The sequence below is a fragment of the Carettochelys insculpta genome, chromosome 6, assembly GCF_033958435.1.
Source record: "Carettochelys insculpta isolate YL-2023 chromosome 6, ASM3395843v1, whole genome shotgun sequence".
NCBI classification, from domain to species: Eukaryota; Metazoa; Chordata; order Testudines; family Carettochelyidae; genus Carettochelys; species Carettochelys insculpta.
Genome location: NC_134142.1, coordinates 91929240 through 91945940, shown reverse-complemented (window position 1 = coordinate 91945940; position 16701 = coordinate 91929240). Strand labels below are relative to the sequence as shown.

General features: G+C 43.4%; 1 protein-coding gene across 3 annotated transcripts in view; it reads right to left on the bottom strand.

The window, feature by feature from the left end:
- Positions 1-11560, bottom strand: part of CSTPP1 (centriolar satellite-associated tubulin polyglutamylase complex regulator 1) — a 133454-nt gene extending 121894 nt beyond the window's left edge. The window contains exon 1 of one of the 3 annotated variants that reach the window (XM_074997621.1): positions 11223-11560. In XM_074997621.1, the coding sequence (XP_074853722.1) occupies positions 11223-11268 (46 nt within the window). In that variant the 5' untranslated portion in view covers positions 11269-11560. Of the gene's footprint in view, positions 1-5862; positions 5971-11222 lie in introns of those variants that run through there. The other 2 variants (XM_074997620.1, XM_074997618.1) reach the window with 2 other exon arrangements.
- Positions 11561-16701: the final 5141 nt, after the last annotated feature.

Genomic DNA, 16701 nt, shown 5'->3' with positions numbered 1-16701 from the left:
CTTATGACATCCTTTTAGATACCTGAAAACTGCTATCATGTCCCCCCTCAATCTTCTCTTTTCCAAACTAAACAAGCCCGATTCTTTCAGCCTTTCTTCATAGGTCATGTTCTCTAGACCTCTGATCATTCTCGTTGCTCTCCTCTGGACCCTCTCCAATTTCCCCACATCCTTCCTAAACTTCAGTGCCCAGAACTGGACACAATACTCCAGCTGAGGCCTAACCAGCGCAGAGTAGAGCGGGAGAATGACTTCTCGTGTCTTGTTCACAACACACCTGTTAATGCATCCTAGAATCATGTTTGCCTTTTTTGCAACAGCATCACACTGTTGACTCATATTTAGCTTGTGGTCCACTATAACCCCTAGATCCCTTTCTGCTGTACTCATTCCTAGGCGGTCCTTTCCCATTCTGTATGTGTGACACTGATTGCTCCTTCCTAAGTGGAGCACTTTGCATTTGTCCTTATTAAACTTCATCCTGTTTACCTCAGCCCATTTCCCCAGGTTATCCAGATCCTTTTGAATTATGACCCTATCCTCCAAAGAAGTTGCAACCCCTCCCAGCTTGGTATCATCTGCAAACTTAATAAGTGTACTTTCTATGTCAATATCTAAATCGTTAACAAAGATATTGAACAGAACCGGTCCCAAAACAGACCCCTGCGGAACCCCACTAGTTATACTTTTCCAGCAGGATTGAAAGCCATTAATAACTACTCTCTGGGTCCGGTTATCCAGCCAGTTGTTCACCCACCTTATAGTAGCCCCATCTAAGTTGTATTTGCGTAGTTTATTGATAAGTATATTATGTGAGACCATGTCAAATGCTTTACTTAAGTCTAGGTATACCACATCCACTGCTTCTCCCTTATCCACAAGACTCGTTATTCTATCAAAGGAAGCTATTAGGTTGGTTTGACATGATCTGTTTTTAACAAAACCATGCTGGCTGTTCCCTAGCACCTTACCACCTTCCAATTGCTTGCAGATGATTTCTTTAATGACCTGCTCCATTATCTTTCCTGGCACAGAAGTTAAGCTGACTGGCCTGTAGTTTCCCGGGTTATTCTTGTTCCCCTTTTTATAAATGGGTACTATATTTGCCCTTTTCCAGTCCTCTGGAGTCTCTCCCGTCTCCCACGATTTACCAAAAATGATTGCTAAAGGCTCAGATACCTCTTCTATCAGCTCCTTGAGGATTCTAGGATGCATTTCATCAGGCCCTGGTGATTTGCAGACATCTAATTTTTCTAAGTAAATTTTAATTTGTTCTTTTCTTATTTCAACTTCTAAACCTACCCCTTTTTCACTAGCATTCTCTATGTCAGGCATTCCTTCAGATTTCTCAGTGAAGACCGAAACAAAGAAATCATTAAACATCTCTGCCATTGCCAAATTCCCTGTTACTGTTTCTCCCTCCTCACTGACCAATGGCCCTACCCTCTCCTTGGTCTTCCTCTTGTTGCCAATGTATTTGTAAAAAGCCTTCTTGTTTCCCTTTATGCTTGTAGCTAGTTTGAGCTCATTTTGTGCCTTAGCCTTTCTCATCTTGCTCCTGCATGCTTGTGTTGTTTGCCTATATTCGTCCTTTGTAATTTGTCCTAGTTTCCATTTCTTATACGATTCCTTTTTTATTTTGAGATCATGCAAGATCTCCTGGTTAAGCCAAGGCAGTCTTTTGCTATGTTTTCTATCTTTCCTACGCAGCGGGATAGCTTGCTTTTGGGCCCTTAATAATGTCCCTTTCTGCTTAAGGAATGGAAAGCAGTCAATGATTGTATTCAGCTGGGTTTTGAAAGTGCCTCGCCCACTCTAAGAGGATACACGTGAAAAAATCTGAAAACAAAGAACTCTGACAGTTAGACCCAGAGCAGAGTAAAGATCAGCTTTGTCTTGAAGGATTTTACCTGGAGCAACAACTAAAGTGAGAATTATGATTTATAACAATCTGAGTGTATTAGGATTAGCTGGCATATTTTGTTTTGTTTTAGCTTAGTAACTTGTTTTGATCCGTCTGCTTTCACTTGCAATCACTTAAATCCTACTTTTTATACTTAATAAAAAATGCTTTTTTTGTTTATCATAACCATTATAAATCATTTTTACCTGGAGGGGAGCCAAGGCTATGAACATCTCTCTTTGACTGATAAAGAGAGTGAACCACCTGAGCTTTCTCGGTGTACAATTTCTATACAGAGTAAGACAGATTTATCTGGGGTTTTGGTCCCTTCTGAGGGCTGTGCTCCTGGACGTTGTCAGGTTCCTATACCTGAGTCCTCCCAGGGCTGAGCTGGTTCAGCAATTGTGTTGCTGTGCTTGAAGGGTGTTACTCCAACTCTGTGCCTTGGCTGGGGGGAAACCAGAGCTTCTGGCCCAGCAGATAGGCAGGCTCAGTTATATGATCAGATCATCAAGTGACAATCCCATCGAGATCTCTGTGATCAAACTCATCACAGGAGGGACCTATTCAGATTTGCATGTCTACTATAGTTACCATGTCTTTGGGCTTCCCAGAGTGTCAACCCTACACAAAGTCACAGAATATTAACTACCCCAAACGACATCATCCTCCCCTTCAAACACTTCAACTTGCTTTCAACTGGCTGCAAGTTCCAGCTTTTAAAAATGCCCTACTTGCAGGGGATGCAGGTTTGTAGAATGCTTGGTGGTGCCCAGAAGGGGTCCAAGTCCCTTCCCTGCCCCCATTTCCCAAAGGCTCTGGGATGGAATCTGGGGTAGTGTTCTGAGTACAGGCTCTCGGCTGGCACAGGGGATTGGAGTGTTGGAGGGGGTGCAGGTCTGGGAGGGAGTCTGGATGCAGAAGGGTGAGGGGTCAGGCCCTAGGAGGGAGTTTGGGTGTGGGACAGTATGGGGAGGGAGAGGTTCCAGTTTATGAAAGGAGAGCGTGCAACACTTACTTGGGGGCACCTCCTTCTGGCTGTGGCTCCTAGGCAGGAGGGGGAGCTCCCATTCACCATAGGGTTGCTTGGGACAAGGCCAGCACGGAGAGAGTGACACACACCTCTCCCAGGGCTCCAGGGATGTGACAGCAGCTACATGCAGAGTGAACGTGGGCAGGAAGCTGATCTAACTCCACTGTGCTGCCAACATTAGTAGAGAGGGGCTCCCAGGCTCTCTTACATTGCCTGGGGTTGGCAAGAAGAGCTGGTGGGCATACCAAAGGAGCGGACAGGGCCATCAGTGGCCAGGAATATTCCTGGAACCCAAACACCACAGCCCCAGAGAACTTGCCACCCTTACCTACTTGTTATAAAATTCATCACAGATTCACTTACACTTACACTAAAGCCTCATCTCCCTCTAAACACATCCCCATCACTGAGCTTTGGCTTCCTCTGCTGCTCTATGCACCTCACCATCACTGGCACAAGAGCCTTACTATCTGCAGCTCTTACCATCTGGGGCTGTCTCCCTGGAACCATCTGACCCACTGACTACTCTTCATTTCAAATCACTTTTCTCTATGCCAAATGTTTTCTCTGATACTTCCTACTCAACTTCTCTTTCAAATATACATTTAGACCATACTGCTAGCACATAAATTGGACACAATAGAATCATCTTCAATATAAAAAACATTAGAGATACCAAAAAGACATTGCACGTAATTCTACTCTGGACACTCATTTGACCTCCCAAAAAACAAGCAGTCCTAAAGCACCTTGAAGACTAACAACATTATTTAATGGGTAATGAGCTTTTGTAGGTCAGAGGCACATCTTCAGACGACAGATAATAAGAATCCAGGGTTTATATAGCATGCAGGGGAAGCAGGTGAAAAATAAAGAATGGGGGCGGCTCGCCTCCTTTGTGGTAAGAACAAAAAGCCAAGAACAGAACACCACTGGTCATTACCTACAGCCCCCAACTCAAACCACTGCAACGCATTACTAAAGACCTACAACCTACCCTTAATCAGGATGACACATTCCAGAAAGCCCTAGGTGACAGGCCTGTTCTCTCCTACGGACAACCTCCCAAACTTACGAGGATTCTCACCCACAACTACAGTCTATACTGCTGGAACACAAGTCCTGGAACTTTTCCTTGCAACAAAGCTCGCTGCCAGCTTTGTCCACATATCTGTTCTGGAGATACCATCACTGGACCTAGCCAGGTTATTCACAGAATCACAGGCACATGTTCCTCAACTAATATCATATATGCCATCCTGTGCCAACAATGCCCACATGCTTTGTATATTGGACTGGCTTCAAACTCTCTCAGACAAAGAGTTAATGGGCACAAAACAGACATAAAAACACTCCTGATCCACAAACCTGTCAGCCAGCATTTTAATGGAGTGGGCCATTCTGTTAATGACTTAAGAGTTTGCATCTTATTGAAGAAGAATTTTCACTCTGCTTTGGAAACAGAAACTGCTGAACTCTCTTTCATATTCAAATTCGACACATTAACACATGGTTTGAACCAGGATGCAATTTTTCTGGGACACTATAGGGGCTCTTTTGCATACTCGACAATCTAATTCTTGACACACACACACACCCTGCCCCTCTGCTCTCGATTTGCTCACCTGGATAATTTTTTTTCTGATTTGTCAACCTTGATTACTATTTTTGGTTCTCTGTGCCTTAAGTATTGAGTGTGTTCAGGTATGGCTATGGTCTGAAGAAGTGGGTCTGTCCCACAAAAGCTCACCTAATAAATTATTTTGTTGGTCTTTAAAGTGCTACTGATTGCTTTTTTGTTTTGATAGTATACAGACTAGCATGGCTTTCTCTCTGTTACTCTTTTGTGGTGTTTAAATTGAGGGGACTCAAAGGTATGTTGCCTATCTCAGATGAGAAAAAAGAAGAGAGCAGGCTGATCTCAGATTCTCTTAAAAAAAAAAAAAAATCAAATAATACCTGATAGGGCTGCCTGGGGCAACACATATTTCTTAATGAGATTAGAGAAACTTAATCTTGTTTTTGTTTGTGTTTAATTACCACTACCAGTAATCTCACAACCAGATAATGGTATTAACAACACCCTGACACAATCAATCAGGCTAGAGAAAGGTCATCTTCTGTAAAGAACTGGACTTTTACACAGGCAGATCTGTGCAAAAAAGAAAAAGGGCTCAAAGGTGCTTGCTAAAACATTTACTTGTACTGGGTTTCGACTAGGCAAATAAAACTCAGTCAACAGCTTTTGTGACGAGCACATTTGGTCATTTCAGAATAATTGTTGAGCTTTTTAAAGTACTATCTCATTTTCAAGTACCCCTTAAGAGGGTTAGGTATTGATTCTTACACTTTTTCCAAATTTTTAATGTATGCATCATATATGAAAACTAGATGGTCGAATCACTTGAAACTATTAGGCTGGGTCTAGACTTGCTCCCAACTTCGAAGGGAGCATGTTAATCAGGGCGACGGGAGATTACTAATGAAGTGCTGTGGTGAATACACTGCACTTCTTTAGGCAAATTCTCCCCCGCAGCAACTTCGAAGCTTCAAACTTCGAAGTGCCAGCATGTGTGTAGCTGCAGGCACTTTAAAGTGCCCGCACTACTTTGAAGTCCCTTTACTCCTGTCCTTCAAAGTTGCTGTGGGGGAGAATTAACCTAATGAAGTGCTATGTATTCACTGCAGCACTTCATTAGCAATCTCCCGTCGCTCTGATTAACATGCCCCCTTCAAAGTTGGGGGCAAGTGTAGACAAGCCCTTAATTTGCTTGACTACACTTGTCTAACAATTCCTAAGTCAGCTAAATCATTAAAAAAAAATCTGTTACACAAGTTTCATCTGAGAATAATTCTTACAGTTAAATCCTCTGCAGAAGGGCTTAGACTGAAAATGTTGAAATGAAAGAAAAGCAAAGAGACCAACCAGCAATCTGGCTTCAGGGACACAGTAAGATTCCATGCGAGTAATGAATCCATGTTCAGCTACTTTCTCCCAGATGTGAAAAGGCTCCAAATCACTCTAATGCAGGGGTCGTAGTCAATAAGCAGGCCACTAGCCAAATGGAGAGCACCATCAGACACTTTTGAACAGACCCTGAAATCTTATTTACATAACAACAACAACAACAACAACTTCCAGCACCACTGGAACAAACTACTAAAGGATATGGTAGATTGTCTATTTCTTGATGTCTTCTATTAAAGATTGGATGCCTCCTGGAAGAAGATATGCTTTAGCCAAACAGATTACTGGAACCATTACAATTCTTCCAGAAGGGTCTATAGGAGGTCAAATTAGATGATCTAATGATCCCCTTTGTCCTGAAACTCTGACTCTACTACTGATAGATATTAAAAATCTAGAAAAGGGGAGTGTGAGTTGGCAAAATCTGAATAAGACAGAAAATAATTTAGATTAATCAACGGCAAAGAAGACTGTGACAAACTTCAAAAGAACATAGCCAAACCAAACGAACCAAAGTGATTGACAATACAATGACAGAAGAAATTAGCAGTTGATAAATACCAGCAGCATACATTAGAGAAAACCCAACAGCTATTCGTTCACCTTATAGGTTTCTATATTAACCATAATTACTCAGGGGAAAGACACATGAATAGCTGTAGACAACTCAAAAAACACTCTGCTCAATGCACACTCGTGATTTAAAAAACAAAAAAAGTTAGAGTACAAACAGAACAGTTTGGTGTTTTAAATGAAAATACATTTTCCATAGTAATCAATGGAGCAGCCTCATCTGAAATACTACTCTTGGCACTGGTTAGTCCAGCTCAAAAACCACTAATGACAGATCATTAGATGGAGTTCAGAGACTAACAAGAACGTTCAGGGACACGGAAAACATTTCATATGGAAAAATATTGAGAAGATTGGAACTGTTCACTTTAGAGATAACTAATAAGAAAGGACACAGTAAAGAACAAAAATCTTATGAATAGTTTTTAGAACATGCATCAGGAATGTTTATTCAACCTCTTGCATAACGCAGAAAGCAAAGGGTTGCACATTCAAAATTGATAATGGAAATACTTTTTCCACACAACATGTAAGTAGACTTCGGAACTCACTGTCACAGAATATTGTTGAGGCCAAGAAATTTGCAAGAATCAGTGAAGGACTGGATAATTACAGGGATAGAAAGAACATGGAATTAGGAAACTAAATACTGAAGGAAAGCTTGAACTATAGAACTTCGGCTACATCTACACTAGCCCCTTCTTCTCAAAAGGGAATGGTAATGAGCGAGGTCAGAAGATGCTAATGAGGCATTGCCATAAATATGCAGTGCCTCATTAGCATAACGGCAGCCACGCATGACTCAAAAGTGCCACTTTCGAATTGCGTGCCACCCGTGTACACAAGGGCCTTTCAAAAAAGAGCCCCTGGATTTCGAAAGCCCCTTATTTCTCTTTGGTTTTAGGAATAAGTGGCTTTCGAAGACTGGGTGTCCTTTTGAAAGGGCCCCGTCTACGTGGACGGCATGCGATTCGAAAGCGGCACTTTCAAATTGCTGCCACTATGCTAATGTGGTGCTGCGTATTCATGGAAGCACTTCTTAGGATCTTCCGACCTCGCTCACTATCATGCCCCTTTCTAAAAGAAGGAGCTAGTGTAGATGTAGCCGTCATGTTTCAAGAGTTAAGTCCATCTCTTACTATTATTAGGGGTTAAAGATTCATCCAATAGGCAAGGGGTACAGATTATCTCACATTTGCCTAAACAAACAAATTCTGTTATCTTCTTCAAAAGATGGAGCTGTCCACTGTTGCAGACATGAAATTGTACTAGATGGTCCAACATTCTCTGATTCAGTATGGTAATTTCTATACTCCTATCTAGCCTGGAATATACACATAACAGCACAACATGATTTTAAGTCATAAAATTACCATCCTACTTTCCTCTCAGTTCAATTCCAATACAATTTTAGCAGTTGCTACCCTGAGAACTGCTAGGGATAGAACCCAATCTATACTATATGAATGTTTGGCACAGTAGGGATTAGGAAACACAGATGGCTGAAATAATGTCATAACTGATTTTTAAAGGAAATATTGTGATGTTAAGATTCCATACTTTGCAATTTGCTTGGGCTGGGGATATGATGATAGATTCAGAGATCAAAACAAAATTACTCTGATTCTTGCCCATTTCTATAATAGGCACCTTTGCACTCTGGAGAAACAAGCACACTAGCCACTTATACACAAGATACTCTGACTTGAGAGCAGTCCTAACCATCTGGCACCAGCAAACCAAAGAGCTTTCAGCATAAAAGTGGTAAGGTATTCAGACATTACACAACATTTTCCAACCTCTGTTTGTCCTTCTTATCCCAACTTCTCTCTAATCATTAAGTGAAATCATACACTGAGTTTATTTTAACATTGTTATTTCCATTCAACACACTGATGCCAGAACCCTTGCTCTTTAATACAATAGAAGATAAGACATTAGCACAGACTACACTGGGCTCCATCTAGAGAGGACCAACACCCACAGCTGGGGAAAGAGAAAAAGCGGTTCCTTAAAAAACTGCTGCAGGAGATTTATAATCTCTGTTATATCTGACAAGTGGAGAATCAAAGAAGAATGTCACTAAGTATCATTTCAGCGGAGGATGAAAGTTTCTTTCAAGCAACATCTGCCAATTCCTGCAGGTCTCATTTCAGTGTGGATACACCTGAATTAACAACTAGCAAGGGAAGGGAATCTCTACACAGAGTAGATAAAGAAATACAGTAGGACATATGGGCCGCGTCTACACTAGCCAAAAAACTTTGAAATGGCCATGCAAATGGCCATTTCGAAGTTTACTAATGAAGCGCTGAAATACGTATTCAGTGCCTCATTAGCATGCGGACGGCCGCGGCACTTCGAAATTGACGTGGCTCACCGCTGCGTGGCTCATCCCGACGGGGCTCCTTTTCGAAAGGACCCCGCCTACTTCGAAGTCCCCTTATTCCCATCTGCTCACAGGAATAAGGGGACTTCGAAGTAGGCGGGGTCCTTTCGAAAAGGAGCCCCGTCGGGACGAGCCGCGCGCTGGCGAGCCACGTCAATTTCGAAGTGCCGCGGACGCCCGCATGCTAATGAGGCACTGAATACGCATTTCAGCGCTTCATTAGTAAACTTCGAAATGGCCATTTACATAGCCATTTCGAAGTTTGGGGCTAATGTAGACGTAGCCATGGATTTTATGTTCAACCTGGTCCTGGTATGAAAGCAGTAAAAATATTTGTTACTTATCACACAATATAAATAAATGAATTTAGAAAAGAGAAGACCATGCTTTCCTTAACTATTCCTGCAGCAGCATCCTGGCAAGAACCCAAGATCAAAGCAATGGACATACTTTTAAAAATGAAGAAGAAATGCCCAGAACCACAGAATGATGTTTCTTGACTCTACCCTGACAGAGCAATACTTTTTATTTTTTAGAAATAAAACCTCCAGTTATTCTATCTTGTCAACTGAGCTCCCTTCATGGATAAAGACATATTCTACTCTTGAGCACCTCTGATTTCAAAGAACACTCAAGAAATTGGGTAAGAGACCATCTAGTCATCTAGATCCTACTCCCATACACAAATCAAATGATCCCCTACTCCCACACCCAACAGAGCTCCCTCTCCGTTCCCAAGATGGAGACAGCAGGCACAGCAAGTCAGGGACTCCACATTTGGAAGACAAGATAAACCTGTAGAAATATATCAGTTTTTACATCTCCACCCAGTTTGTAAACATTGCCAAGTCTCCTTTCTCTGGTCACATCTTGCATTTAAAACAAACAACAAAAAGGACATTGCTAAGAAAAAATGAAAAATAAAAATACACATGATTACCTGGAGAGAAAGTTGAGACTATCAAACAAATCTTGGGGGATTACTCACAAGAGGAGTAACATTTGCATATACCAAAATCACAAACATTACAGGGGCCACACTGGGTCAGATCTTGTCCAGCATCCTATGTTCTGACAATGGCCAATTCAAGATGCCCCAGAGGGAATGATCAGAATAGCTAATCATCCAGTGATCCAGTCCCTTTTGCCCATTCCTATATTCTACCAAACAGGCTAGGGATTCCATCACTACTCACCCTAGCTAAATAAACATTGATGGACCTATCCTCCACGCATTTAGTTCTTTTCTGAACCCTATTATAATCTTGGCTTTCACACCACCTTCTGGCAAAGAGTTCCGCAGGTTGACTGTGCAGTTGTCTGAAGAAATACTTCCTTTTGTTTTAAACCTGCTGCTTATTAACTTCATTATATGAAGTAAGGTACTTTTGAGTAGGAGTGAATAACACTCCAAAACAAATTTGATGAGTGCAGTCTTGCACATACGACAGAAGAATCCCAAGCACTTCTGTAGGCTAGGGACCAACTAGTTAAGCATCAATTCCACAGAAAAGGATCTGGCGATTACAGGGTCAAGAAGCTGGCTATGAGTCAACACTGTGCCCTTGTTGTCAAAAAAAGCTAGTGGCATATTAGGCTGCATAAGGAGTATTACCAGCACATAAAAGGAAGTGATTATTCCCCTCTATTCAGCACTGCTGAGGCCATATCTGTAGTATTGTGTCCAGGTTGGGACCCCCACTACATAAAGGATGTGGACAAATTGAAGAGATTCCAGCAGGAGGCAACAAAATTACAGGGCTTGGGCCTGGGACACATGACCTATGAGCACAAGCTGGGGTAACTGGGCTTATTTAGTCTGCAGACGAGAAGAATGATTTGATACCTTCAAATATCTGAAGGGCGGGGTGGGAAGGTTCAAAAGAAGATGGAGCTAGGCGATTCTCAGTGGAGACAGATTACAGAATAAGTAACCTTGGTCTCAAGTTGCAGTAGGGCCGATCTAAGTTGGATATTAAGAAAAACTATTTCACTAAGTGTGTGATGAAGCACTGGAACGAGTTGCACGGAGAAGTGGTGGAATCTCCCTCCGTAAGCGGTTTTTAAAACCATGCTTGACAAACCCCCGGCTAGAATTATATAGTTTCGGTTGCTCCTGCTTTGCGCAAAAGGCCCAGGAGCCGAGTGCTGAAGCCAAGGCTGCCCCACACCTGGCTAAAACCCATCGCATGGGCACAGGCACCGAGACTGGGGCTTCCCCGGTGGGGTGGGGGCGTGCTGCTAAGGCCAGGGTCCACCTCTCTGCCCCGCAGACTCCCCGGACAAAACGGACAGAGGCTGCAGGAGGAGCCGGTGTCCCTGCCCTCCTGCGTCTCACTCCAGCCCAGCCCCTTACCCAGGTACTCGGGCCCCGGCAGGGAAAGGCGATCGAGACTCAGCATTTTCCCGGCTGCTCCTTCCCGGCCTCCGTCCGTCTCCAAGACGCCAGCTGCCGTCGCGCAGAGGACGTGACGTAAAACTACCTCCGTCCGGAAACAGACCCACTCAACTGCGGTTCCGAGGGCAGAGGAATGCAGAAGCGTCACACCAGCCAATCGCCCCCTCCGGGGGCCTCTTCTTGCCCGCCCAGCACCTCTTGCCAATCCCGGCAGCTCCGCTTGGGGAGAGGACAGCTGCCACGAAGGGGCGTGGCGGGCCGCGCTCAGCGCCGGCTGATTGACAGGCACCAGTTGTGACCGCTGTGCGCTCTGAGGGCCGCGGAGGCGCGCGCGCGGGCTCAGTGCAGGGGGCGGGCTTGTATAGCGGCGCGCCCCTGTGGTCCCCCTGACCCCCGGGACAGCGTCGGGCAGGCCCGAGCTGGGCGGTGGGAAGCGGGAGGAAGTTGTGATGAGGGGAATAGTGCTGTGCTGGAGCGGGGCGGGGGTCAGGCATAGCCGTAGTAGATCAGGGACTTCCCTCATGCACGGGCGCGGAGGGAGGCCGTGAGGCTGACCGGCAGCACAGCGCACTGTTGTCGAGCCAAGCGCCTTTAGCTCGTGCAACTCGCTGCTATCGGCGATCATTGAGGCTGGGCGCTCAGCCCAGCTTGTGAAAGGCTGAGATATTTTGGATAATGAGAACACCGAGTTGTGTTGCTGTGAATTAAAAGAAAGCGAAAAGAGCCAGAAATGTGGAAGGAGTGCACATGCTTGTGTGTCAGACACAGGCCAGTTATCTAACCGTTGGGGGCTTGGAATACACTTTTCCCTTATGAGTAAATTATTCCACAGCTTTCCACTTTGGAGTTGCTTGCATCTTCCTCTAAAGCCTCTAGTACTAGCCACAATTGGAGATGAGCTAGTGGGTGAAACAGACCCCTTGTCTGAACTGATTTAGCAGTTCCTGTGTTCTTAAAACTGGCGAACATTTCTACTTTCGAGAGCAGCTGAAGTAAGATGCAACTAAAGCAAGTCAATTGAGCTGCCGCTGAAAAGCCAAATCTGAAAGATGTTCCTCCACTCAGCTGCCAATAAACTTGGCCAGGAGGAAACTTCCATGGATTGTACACTGTTCCTTTGGTTGATTGGTTATTCTCTGTAAACCACATTGTCTCTTCTGTCAACATCTGGAGCCCTCATTTACAAGAGGCCTTTTAAGTCCAGTTTTAAATGTTATGTTCTAATATTTCTCTAATTCTCTGGGATTCTTCTGTTGTTACTTTTTGGTCTCTGTGGATTGGATTTTTTTCTTTTTTTAACTAGCTACGGGAATAAATCTTCCTTTTGGATACTAAGAACATTTGTGGTTGTAATAATGATACGTTTCAGCAGGAGTGGCGCCTGACTGTTAATGACTCAAAGAAAACTAAATAAAAACAAGATGTCATTCCTGGAGCCATTCACAGAGTTTCCCTTGAGTACTACTAACACTTGCCCCTTGTCCCGCTGGAGCCTGGCTTGGCTGGATGACCCACAGGATCAGCTGTAGGACTCACCTGTTTGCTTAGCCATATCTAGGGAGGAGAGGCAGAATTACTAAAATAAAACCTATTTGTAAGGCTATACGTGTTTGGAGCTGGTTTGGAGTTGGACTATCGTTGGGACCAATTTCTTTATTAATCTGATATTAACTTTATGCTGAGCTTGGAGAACTCTAATGGGCTCAAACTGAACTAAAGATAATAAAAAGATCCCTCTATTAAGCAACTATTGGGAGTCTGATAGTTGTCACAGTTACGTTAAGGAAATTTATAATGGACCCCTGTGGAGTAGCAGGAGACTTAAGCTGTTATGGAAGAATCATTATTCTTATAAGAGGAATCCCTTATCCTTCAATGCTGTTTTTCTAGACATTTCTGCCCCTTTATTCCTTGTTTTTCTGTGCTGCCACAGTATTTAAGGAAATAGGAGTTGTAATAATTTCTGTTCATTAATAACTGCTACACTGAATCTAATCCCATGCAGAGATGAGATGACAGAGAATCTCAATGATAAGAAGATTATTGTAGTTTGGTTACTAATTACAGAGACACAGGCATTAAAATTTGAATAGACCTATTGGGTCACACAGTACATCTCCCAGGAAGGGTAAGTATGAAAGGCAGGATCCAGAGGGACACCAAAGGGAGAAGAGTGACGTGCCAAAGAATAAACGATTGAATCAACTCTATACAATGTTATTGTATGTACAAATACATCAAATAAGTTCCTTTATAAACTATTGTAATGTTCTGAACGTGGTGGTTATTATGAGATAAGTATACAGACTGCAGTTGTGAATTTGTGTAGATAAAATAGGGTGTTCAATTCATGGTACAACATTCAGCTCCACTTCACACCAAGGAAGTGATCAGCCAGGCAGGCGGGTGGGAAAGGCCTGCTTCTGCAACCCAACAATATTAGTTCTAAGAATCTAGCTTTTTACAATGCAGGAAAACACCAGTGATGGACCTTTATCGTAAACAGAAAGACATTGTAATTGAAACACAAGTCTTGGAAAACTAAGAAATGGGGGAGTTCTCCCTACTCTGAATACCACAACTCATTCTCCAGAAGAAAAGGGGGAAAAGGTAGTGAAGGGAAAGTCTTTTAAACGTAGACTTTGGGCTGAGATTTTATGTCTGGAACTGAAGAACAATTTTGAAGGCAGGGGACTATCTGTGGGGAAGGCTGATGCAAGGAGGAAGGAGAAAAAATATTCTCCTTAACCTTTGATGATAGGAGAAGAAGCAAAGGAATTAAATTGCAGCAAGGAAGTTTAGGGTGAACATTAGGAAAAACTTCTTGTCAGGGTGGCTAAGCCCTGGAATAAATTGACCAGGGAGGTTGTGGAATCTACATCACGGGAAATTTTTAAGAGCAGGTTAGGAATGGTCTGGATGGAGCTTGGTCCTGCCATGAGATCAGGGGACTGGACTTGACCTCTTGAGGTTCCTTCCAGTTCTATACAGTAGGGTCTCAACATTCGCAAGGGTTCCATGTTCAGACCCCTCACGAGTGTTGACTTTTTGTGAATATGCGGCGGGGGGGAGGGTGTCCGGGGCCCAGGGGAAGTAGCAGCTGCCAGCATTCCTGACCAGAGCCCTGAGGAAGCAGCAGCTGAGCGCTCCTGCCCAGGGTCCAGGGGAAGCAGCGGCTGCTGACGCTCCTGCCCGAAGCTCCGGGGAAGCAGCGGCTGCCAGTGCTCATGCCTGGAGTCCTGGGGAAGTGGCCACTCGACCACTTGCAAATAATTGAATTAGCAAACATTAAATTCGCAAATTGTGAGACCCTACTATAATTTTATGAATATGGGATCCCACATTAGGGCTAATGAGCACACTGGGGAATTGTTCAGACACATTAACTGGTATTAGAAAATGGAATCTGTCTAATACAGAAATGTAGGCTCTGGAGTTTTCTTTCTGTTTTTCTGTGTAACCTCTGTGTCTATTTTTCTTGCTCTTTCACCTTTGACTCTGTAGTTTTTCTGTTAAATAAACCTTCTGTTGAATTTACTACTAACAAATATCTGTGGTGCAAATTATGTGGAGTGTGTGTTGCAGAATGAACTAAAAACTGATGATCAGGTTTCACTTCTTGAAGGGGTGACAAACCAGAGGAGAAAAGTCCAAGCACTTGCTCTTAAAATCTCCAATCTCTTTGAAACAATAACTATTCATTTAGAAAAAATGGTCTGTGTCTTTTATAAAAATAATAAATATTAACAGATAAGCAAAATTTCCAAGGAAATGTCTTTTAAGCAGACTACATCATTAAATTTTTTCTCTGGCTCACATATCTTCCCATCAGATTACAATGTTCTAATTGTCTACGACTCTGGCAACTATTGCTACAATAACTCCGTAAACCCTAACTATGCTGGAGGGAGTAACATAAGTGGACTACAAGGTCTGTGGAATAACATTGAAGCAAGAAGAGCAATATAAATGCTCTTGCTTAGGACATTTCAAACTAAATTATGCAGAGAACCAGAGATTACACTGTAGGCAGTCTCCAGTCCTGTTCTGGCTCTAACTTTTATTAAATTACTGTAAACTAGGCTCACAAGAAACTTTGGGAGCTGATCTCTGGGGATAGCCAGACAGTTAGGGACAAAAAGCCATGGATTAGAGTGCAAAGTGCCATGTATTATCTATCTACCTTCCTACCTATCTAGGTAGATAGATAAAAATAAATATATAATACATGGCTCAATGCACTCCACCTCCCCCAGAGCCAGGCACTCTCAGCCTCATCGTTCTAACCCTATACCCCTCCAGAACCAGGTACCTCCAGCTCCCCACTATAAGCCAATCACCACCCTTCCCACATAGCCAGGCACCCCAGCTCCCTCTCCTGCTCTAAACCAATGCCCTCCCCCAGAACCAGGCACCCCCAGTTCCCCACTCAGACTCAATGCTGGCAACTCACCGGAGTCACTGCAACCACCAGGCACATCTCCCACCAACTGTTAGGGTACGTGCACAGAGCGGCAGATGGCACTCCTGACATGTGTCTCCAAGCAGGAGCTGCATTTAATTGCTCAAAGAGCTGCATGCAGCTCAAGAGTCACGGATTGGCCACCCCTCCTCTAACATAACCGTTAAGCCCACTCTGATGAGCATAGCTATGACCTCATATCCTACACCACTTAGTTTTTATTGGTGGCTTCCAATCCAAGCATTGACCCAGTTCCACTTAGCAGGTGATATTTAGCAAGGCCACAGGCCAAAGTGGTACAGTTGCAGGGATAAATAAATATTTATTTTGGGTAATCCACTAAATAAAATCTCCCTTCTTCTGCCTCCAGTCACCCATAATTAGCATGCAGATGTGAGAAGCCCCAGAGCCTCTACACTGGAACATTCACAGACTGAAGGTTTTTCAGCTCTCTGATCATTTTTATAGGGTTATTTGGGCACATGCTCCTATGTTTAATATTTATTATTAGTAAAGCATTGTTCATTTGGATTGATGACCCTTTGTCCAAAGCAGTTAGCCAATATTTGGGGCCTTGGATTGTTTTTAGGATGAAAATTTGAAGAGTTGGGTACTTCTTTGGTACAATACTGTTCATTTGCAAAAATGTACATAAAATGCTGTTTCTCTAAGCACAATATGAATAAATAAATGAAGGTGGTTTCCATGTTCAGAAAGCTATGTGTGTCTTTCCAGCAAGTACTGTACCCAAAAAGAGTTCTATCTCTTGGCTGCCTCCCACAGCCACACTCACCATTGCTTCTCTGGCTGTCTCCTGGCTTTCTTATTTCTTTCTGACTCACACCCAGCTGCTGCACACAATCAGTCATTCAGACCTTGTGTGTGCAATCAGTCCTGATGAATCCGTCCAACCTATGTAGCTTAGCTTCTTCACAAACCTTGACATGTTGGCCAATATCTTGGGTGATAACTAGT